Source organism: Pempheris klunzingeri, chromosome 1, assembly GCF_042242105.1.
Source record: "Pempheris klunzingeri isolate RE-2024b chromosome 1, fPemKlu1.hap1, whole genome shotgun sequence".
Taxonomy (NCBI): Eukaryota; Metazoa; Chordata; class Actinopteri; order Acropomatiformes; family Pempheridae; genus Pempheris; species Pempheris klunzingeri.
The window spans coordinates 6,504,005-6,512,969 of record NC_092012.1 but is presented as its reverse complement, the minus strand read 5'-3'; the positions used below and the strand labels follow the sequence as shown (position 1 = coordinate 6,512,969).

Below are 8,965 nucleotides of genomic sequence, written 5' to 3'. Positions count from 1 at the left end.
TATTTTCAGCCACGAGCCTTCAGCAGGTCACTAAAGTCGCACTATCTGGTGTTACAATAGGAGTAGAAAGGTAAAATGGTCCAATGTTTTAAGAACTAGTTTGAACAGAGCTGAACACCCTGTGAATTCACTTCTGTTCCCTTAAAAGACAATTTAGAAAAAAAAGGTTCAAAACTGGAGCTGATTTTTGTGACTGTAATTTAATTTATTCTCTCTGAGAAGTGAAACCTCCAAATGACAAAAGAGACCAATTCAGCCAGCTTTGCTGCTCAAATCTGTGACATACAGCAAACAAACATTTGTAATAAAGCTAAATAAGTCACATTACCTTCAGCCACCTGCCACAACTCCTTCCAAACGCTCACAGGTCCCACTCAATGCTACGGTTTTATCTATTGTGTTGTACTGGAGGTGGTGTTAAGCTAAATTCGGGCTGAGAGAGAATGGAGTTAAACTGGCTCAACCAGATGGTCACAGGCATGACAAAAGTTGCACGCAAGATGACGGCTTTATGAAACTGAGTTTGTTGCAGTCACTGTAAGCCTTGTATTACGTTAGATGCTTGAGTTACAGTACAGCAGGTGTTAGACAAACACTGCGTTGTTCCCAAAGACAGAAACTGTAAAAACCACCAAAACACAACTCTTACACAGATTATTTATTTATTTAAAGAGCAAAATGCTATATTCTGAGGAATGATGGTACAATGGTATTTATCAAATTCTGCCCTCAACCCTGCTCAAATGGTCTTGACAGCATAATTGTGGTCCTTTCCTGCCAAAAAGTGCTCATGGTCCTTTCTAGCAGTCACATGATATTACTCAACAAGACGATGTCTCATTAAGATATTTTTTTTTCTGCAAAGTCTTTCCCTTTCTGGTCAAATATGGAATAAATTTTAAACTATTTTACAACAACTCACATCCACATTACCATTTATGTTTGGTCAGAAAACAAACGGAGTCAGTCCCAGCCTAAGAGAGGAAAGGCATCCATTCAGGAGGGAGGTCCCTGGAGTTTGGTCATGTGAGGAGAGAGAAGGCCTTCTGGTGCTTTGGACCTTCTCAGGTGGTTGGGGACAAAGACAGCCTCCTAACTCCTCATACTTCCTGTCAATGTGGTCGGAGACGCCAAATCAGCCCATTACTGGCCGTTTTTCACGTTGAGAATTTTCTCCTGTAAGTGAAGGACAGAAAGAGCAGAGGAGTCAACATACAAAGTCACTCTATACTGGCTGCAAGGAAGCGGTATATGTGTGACAGTAGAGCAGAGTGCACGCATAGAAACATATACATCTGCCAAAAATAAAAGACAAAGAAAATCCTCTCACTTTGATCATCGTCTCCAACTTGATGGCGTCAGCTGCGAACTTGCGGATGCCGTCAGACAGTTTCTCTACGGCCATGCGGTCCTCATTGTGGTCCCAGCGGAAAGCCTTTTCATCCAGGTGGATCTTCTCCAGATCACAGGCCTTGGCTGCAAAATCAAACCATCAAAGTCAAGGTGGGAACAAGTGAAAGATTTTGTTTTTGTTTTCCACAAAGCAAAACATTTTTTAGATCCACCTAGATTTTGCCCTGTCTTGTCCGGAAATCCTTGTTTACAATAAAGGGCACTTCTTGCAATGTTCAGGAAATACCTTCAGTAATAAAGAATGAAAAGAAAATGGAGGCGGGCAAACATAAAATTGATTGTGTGTCAGAGTGTATTTTTAAATCTGAGCTTGTGTTTATGATCTTTTAACCCAATTTTCACCTTTATGTCCCTGAATTAATAACAACATTACGATCTTATTTCCTCAAGAACAAAAACAACAACTGTTAAAATGTGATAGCAGCCACACAAAACCTTTAACTTGTTGCCTCTGTAGGGCTAAATGGTTTTAAATATAACCAATGATTTAAATGCGAAGAAATATCTGCTCTCTTGAGGACAAAACACTTCAAAACCAAAGCTATGATTCTTCTTGACACAGGAATGAAGCGTGTAAGGAACATTTCAATAACAGGTGTCATTCGAACATTGTTTATATCACGACAAGCTGCAGAACAGCCAGTACAAAGAGGGTGTGGTGACTGTTTCCTAATTAAGTGAAAATATTTATTCATTCAAATCTGACGAGGAGTCTAACTGCAGGAATTAAATTTCTTCCTTCCCTGAAATTGATAGAAATAAAACAGTTAACAGTTAATGATTAGCAGATGATGAGCAGAAAGGCAGCTTTTGGATCACAGTACCGTACCTTTCTCCACACTGAGCATCTCTGTGACGGGGCTGTGGTCCTGGCTGAGCTCTGCAAGCAGCCCGGTGCTGATGGTGAGCAGGTCACAGCCTGCCAGGGCTTTCACTTGACCCGTGTTTCTGAAGGAGGCGCCCATCACCACGGTGCTGTAGCCAAACTTCTTGTAGTAGTTGTAAATCTTGGTCACGCTCAGCACACCTAAGGGGGGGTGAAGAGGAATGAATGAATGAATGCACACCATCTCAAGCAAGTTTTCAGCGGCTTTGAACCGATTCTGTTGCCCAGTGACATTTTTTAGAAGACTAAAAGTTTTAGATATTCTCTATGCAAGGCTTGTGAATGAGGGTATGCATGTATGGGACATTACGCCACGACCAACTCCCCCTTATGACTTCTTTCCACACAACTTTTCATAGTTTCATAAAACTGACCTGGGTCTTCGTGTGGCTCGTAGCTTTTGCGGTCTGTATTCTCCTTGTACCAGTCGAAGATACGTCCAACGAAGGGCGATATAAGTGTTACATTTGCCTCTGCACAGGCCACAGCCTGAGCGAAAGAGAACAGCAGGGTCATGTTGCAGTGAACGCCGTGCTTCTCCTCAAGCTCCCTGTACAAACATAAATATATTTTATTAAAAACTTTTTTTTTTTTTAAATTCACAAACAGTAAGAAGTCATAACTTGACTTGTGGTTTTCCTCTGCTTCACATTTCAACTAGAATCTCCTCAAAGATGGGAAGACAAGCCACAGAATATTAGAATATGACACATTATGGTTTTTTGAGATAACGCTTAATACTTTTGGGAATACATTATTATTATTATTGTGTTTTAATGCCTACATCACAGATAATAACACCAACACACTGAAGAAACCCCATCAGCATTATGAATTGCTAAGAACAATTCAGACCCAACACACTTACACAAACTAGCGAAAACAAATACCGACCTACCTGCACACAGTGCATTACAAACTTACTTGCCAGCCTGGATTCCCTCCCATGTTGATGACAGCTTGATGAGCACACGCTCCTTGCTGATGCCTGCCTCTTCGTAAAGAGCGATGAGCCTCAGGGCCTTGGAAACCATTTCGTCTTTATCAAAAGAGAGTCTGTCGGGCGCAGAAACGCAGCCATTAAACTTACAGACAACCACACGCTTACTGAGACAATTATTATTTTACGGCTAAATTCTTTAATTTCTTGGGGATGGCTTGATTCCTGGCTCCTCTTGTCCACATGTTCTTGAGCAAAACACTGAATCCCGACTGCTCCAGATTGTTTAGCTAGTTTCTTATATGGTAGCTTTGTTTGAATGTGAATGAACGGCAAATTGCAACAAACTTTAGATAAAAGGGATGTATAGATGTAGTTTATTTAATTCATGATGAGGGTACCTCTTTTACTTAGTTGGTACTGCAGAAATAGATGGTGTCAACTGTTTTTTCAAAATGTTTCTCAAAAGCAAGAGTGCATATTGTATTTTATGAGATTTTACTAATTCCTAATCAATTACTGATCAGTAACCGAGTGATTAAGTTAATTGCTTACAATGAAAAAGAGCCATAATATTGTGAGAAGAGATTTAAGTATATTTTGACACCGTATCCAAATGTAAAGTACCATTCTGTAGAAGGCTTAACTGTAATCTTCCAGAACATTTTACAATATATATTTAAAGTAAAGGCAATCATGCTTTTCTCCACAAAGAGTTAATAGAAATACCACAGTCTCTGGACACCTGCTGTCAGTTTATCTGTTCAAGTCTTGCCTTGTGATTAGTCATACTGCAAACTTCTCCAAGTCTACGTGTCGCAATTAACAATTTGTAAAACGTTGCTGGCACCTACCGGGCGTCCACCTCAGTAGAGACTCTGCCTGGGACCTTCTTGAGGATCTCTAGCCCAAAAGTCACAAACAGCTTGTCCATGATGTTGTCTACCTGCTCCTCTTCGGTACTGAAGGCAGAAAGAAACATTATGAAGTTATATGTAATGTCCAAGTTACACTGAAAAGGAGATTTTTATGAAAATGGACATTGTGGTTAAGATATTATTCTTAAAGCTGCAATGCTTGTCCTTTGTAGAGAAAGATCGTCAAGCTGAAGTTGTTTGAAAACTTTGGTACTCAGCCAGCCAGTAAAGTGCAAAGTCACAAAATCAAACAACTCTTCAAAATCTGAATATGGAGACTATCGGCAAAAAAAAGAAAAAACAGAAAAACCAAAAACATTACAATTAAGTGCCTGATGCAAGTTAAGGAACTTACCTGAACTGTGCAACTACAAAACCACATAAAATGTTCCCTTTCTTTACCAAATGACTCACTTTCATTCTGTTTATATACGACTAAAGAACAGATTCATTCATTTCACTTGTGTACAGCCTCTTACCCGCCTTTGGCGATGCCATATTTAATGGCCTGATCCAACAGGTTCTGGTAGGCTGGCATCTTGGCAGCAGCCAGGATGAGAGATGGGTTAGTGGTGGCATCTTGAGGCTTGTACTCGTCAATGGCTGCAGGATGGGAACAGAGCAAAGTTATTTCAAAAAAATTAATTAAATAAGTCACCTCATCTCCTCAAGTAAATTCAAGTTTAATATGAAAGTTAAAGCACTATAAATATGGTGCATGATTCAAATCATTATGTACTACCAAGATGAACAAATACAAAATCCATTCAATAAGCAAAAATAAAGAGGAGGGTCAAAGATAAAACAATCATCTAAAAGTTGGGATTCAATACAACACTACTGTTTACCTTGAATGTTATAAGTCAGTGACTACAAGCCTGTCCTAACCCTCCCCAGAGGTGTATATACAGTGACAATTGACAAAATGTAACAAGGTCAGTTTGAATCCAGTTATCCTGCTCAGATGCCATAATTCAAGATTTCCTCAATCTCATTCTTTCAAAATATGTCTATATGTTGGTAGAAAAGTCAAAGATTCATGAATCTACAATATACTTCTGTGGTTATGTTAGAAAATGGAGCCATCTACTGTATAAAATTACTGCTGTGCCACCCTCTAAAAACTGGTCTTTCCTGTCGAGATTTCAACAGGAGATACACTGACTGAAAAGGGAAGACAAAGGCTTCAGTAGGGAAATGACTAATGATCTAAAAGTCCTCTGTTCATTACTAAAGGTAGATTATTTGCTGTTGAGAATTCTTTAATTCCCACATTCATAATAAAAAAAAAAAAACATTAAAAGCCTGAATTTCTGATGTTGCAGCTTAAGAATCTTTAAAAATTAATGGGGGAGCGGAAGAAATGTCCACTAAGTGGTGCAAACCTCCTTAATTAGTAGTTAATGGAATCTTTAGTACTGAGAAATCTTATCCCAAAAATCTTATATATACACACACACACGTGAAAACAGTATCATAAACGGACTAAAAGACCTTATGATCAAGTCTCAAGTTCTATATTATTGTCTTCCATAAGCTACCGAACTGTAAATTCAAAACATCCAGTTGCACTTTACAGGACTGAACTACAGGGTTTAATTTGATATGCATGAGCAGCCTGCCGCTTTTCATGAAGCACAGTGGTTTTATGTCAGCACATGATTGTAGCAGCCGAGGCCAGTCGGAGCTGCCAGCTCTTCAGCTGAAGGACAAAGACTGCCTCTGTTCTGTGGCCAGTTTTCTCTCAACCCCCCCTTCAGAAAAACTCTGGATCATTCTGCAGGTCAGTGGGTTTGGACTAGATACTCGTGATCAACAGCTCAAGAAGACAGTCGATTACAGCAGTATTCCTAAGAGATGTGCTCTCGTCCGTACCACAAGGGGCATGAAAATACTTGTTTTTCATAACTGGGCAGATCTATAGCTTGAAGTTAAGATTAGACAGTTACATGAAAACATTGTAAATAATATAACACTACATTGGTCCAGGCCTCTGTTCAGAGTGAAGCCTAAAGAGTTTTTAAATTTGTGGCTGAGAATGCCAATTTCACTGTTTTAGTAATCTATAAACTAATCATCACTAATGATCCACTACATTTACATGCAGATTTCAGCACAATTATAATGAATAACCAGATTATGTTACAAGTGTAGCAGCTGTGCAATGTTTGCAGTCAGGTGATTTGAGAGTTAGTTGGAGCATGAGCTTAATGTCCAGAGGGATGCGTTTAAAAAGTATGTGGGAAAATGTCTACTAAGCTTAAATAAAAGAAAACAAACTTTCTTTCTCATTAATGAATGTGCTTTAGTTTGACTGATAGTCATGCCATGTAAGTAAGTAAGCATTGTGGCACACGGAAAAATTAGAAATTAAAATCATCATAAGAATTCAAACTTTATATTCCAAATAACCCTTAAAGACTTAACAAAAATCCGTAACATACTGAATCAGTCAGATTACTGCCTTATCTAATTGAATGTGATATTAGTATGCATACAAGTCTGTCATCTGCCTTAAACAGTAGTGAACAATACTTCATCTCACGAGGAACCTCATCTAAATTTACATCTTCTTTGAACCACAAATAACCACGCAGGCGAAATTAGTTACCAAGTAGCCTTGTGCAAAATTTCACAAGTGCCCCCTCAGGCCCATCCCCTCCATGTACTTTCAAGTTATTCCTGAGAAAGTGAAGCAAAACTGTGGTGTTACAACATGTTTGACCAAGTTCTTGCATTTCTTATGTGAAACAGAAGTGATTTTAACATTTCTAGACTTCCGCCCAGAGAAAACTGAGAAATCTTACAACACTCATGAAATACCAAGACCACATAAACCAGACAGACATGTCCATTATTAAACCACAGAGAGGCCAGTGGCTGAGTAAATCTTAATAGTAACCGCTCCTCTGATCACCATCACAATCTTGTTTTCAATACCAGTGTTGACAGGAGTGTTCACCAAGACATGTTACATTGTTGGCCTGACGTTATCTGGCTAGTGTTGATGTGTAGGACAGTGTTATGCGCAAAAAAGTATCTGCCACTTGCTGAAGTTGCAATCATACACATAAAATAAAAGTGCCGCAGTCTCCGAGTCCAAAGAGACGTCTTCAAATTGTTTGTGTAATTGTTTTACTGCTTATATTTGTCATTTTTAGCTTGTAAGTCACCTGTCAAGAACCTTAAGCTGCACTAACCTGTATGAAAATTACTGTGCAAATAGTTTGATTAAGTTGTCTGAACAGTGCAAACCCTTAAGGTTTAACTTAAAAGTACACAAAGAAGAGATAAAAACAGCAAACTCCCTCTTGAGAAGCTACAATTGAAGAATGTTTGGTCTTGATGGTTGACTTGAGTGCTTATCAAAATGGTCGTTATTTTTCTGTTTGTCACTTTAGAGTTACAGCACTAAATCACAGAGCTGTCCTGTCCCTGTATGCATGCCTCAACACATGTGAACACCCCCCAACTCCTGCTGTGTCATGACTGTAACACTATCTGTCCTCCAGTCTGACTCTAGCCTGTTTTGTCATGTCATCCTGACTCTGCAAACCCTGGATGAGGAACTGCACGGTTTGCATCAGTAACAGTAATATTGCACACAGTTCCTCATTCTGACTCATTTCTGCGAAACATGACCTTCTTATGTAGCATCAAAGTGACAAACGAGGAAGGAAAATAACATTTTTATACATTCTTGTTGATGGTCAGCTGAGGGTGAACACTAAATAGATTAACTTTGTTTAGCCCCCACATCGTCTATATGTTCACCACGTAGCTGCACATGCTTAACAAGTGCAAGTTGTAGTTAGATGGAGCTAAGCTGTCATTTGTTCAGTCGATAATATATAAACACACGCATTCTTAGTTGAATAAACAAAGACGTCGTGTTTGTTAGCTAGCATAGTTTGCTAGCTAGAGGCTAACGTAAAGCTAACTTGACACTAAGTTGGGTAACGTTAATAACACGTTAACTTAAGAGGATTATAAGATAAGTTAACCTTAACAGCTAGTTACCTAGTAAACTAACGCTAGCCTAAAACCACAAGCGTAGGTAAACTAGCTAACGTTAGCATTAGCCAGTTGGAGTAAATGACATTAGATTGATGCTAACATCTGCGTGATATCGGCACGGCGGTCATTCACATTAACGGCGGATCCTTCCTGGTCAGTTAGTTAGCATGCTAACCAGCTAACATTAGCATATGCTAAGAGCAAGTTTTTTTTTTTTTTACCGTTGAAATCTCCCGTGTCCGCCACGACCACCGTGTGCTTCTTCAGCTGGTTCAGCGCTGACTCCATCTTTCGCCGCTTGTCTGGTGACACAGAAGACATAATGAGCGCAGACTGGGACCCTTTTATACACAGAAAACACGTGAGAGCAGGCGGATTGTTGCAGGGACGGGGGCGCGCAGCATGAGGGAAGCACGCATCGGGGACGCGCTCTGGACACCTGAGACTTAAAGGAAGCTCCTGCAGAAAAAATCCAAATTATGACTGAATTACATTTGCCATCTTTATCTACTGTTGCATACTTTAGTGCTATTATTTTACATTTGCAGTGTTTATCTGAAAAGTTACTGGTGACATGCTGTGAACTAAAGGTGGTGAAGTGTCTGAGATGTGATGGAGTGGATGTAAAAGGTGTATAAAAACATCAAAATTGTGCACAAGTACCATATTTACCCTACATACATTCACTTAATTATATTGCATATGGGATACTAACTAATAGTTCCGCTCTGTCTTTCATTAAATTAGTGTGTGAAAACCTTTATTTCCCTTTATGTGAAATTATTCTAGTAG

General features: G+C 39.3%; 1 protein-coding gene across 1 annotated transcript; it reads right to left on the bottom strand.

Annotated features, from left to right (window-relative positions):
• Positions 1 to 645: 645 nt before the first annotated feature.
• Positions 646 to 8,580, bottom strand: taldo1 (transaldolase 1). Its single transcript, XM_070835377.1, has 8 exons — positions 8,395 to 8,580; positions 4,636 to 4,759; positions 4,094 to 4,201; positions 3,224 to 3,355; positions 2,674 to 2,849; positions 2,243 to 2,440; positions 1,331 to 1,476; positions 646 to 1,176 (listed from the first exon to the last, which is right to left on the bottom strand). The coding sequence occupies exons 1-8, from the start codon at positions 8,492 to 8,494 to the stop codon at positions 1,144 to 1,146; spliced, it is 1,017 nt and encodes a 338-aa protein (XP_070691478.1). The 5' UTR covers positions 8,495 to 8,580; the 3' UTR covers positions 646 to 1,143.
• Positions 8,581 to 8,965: the final 385 nt, after the last annotated feature.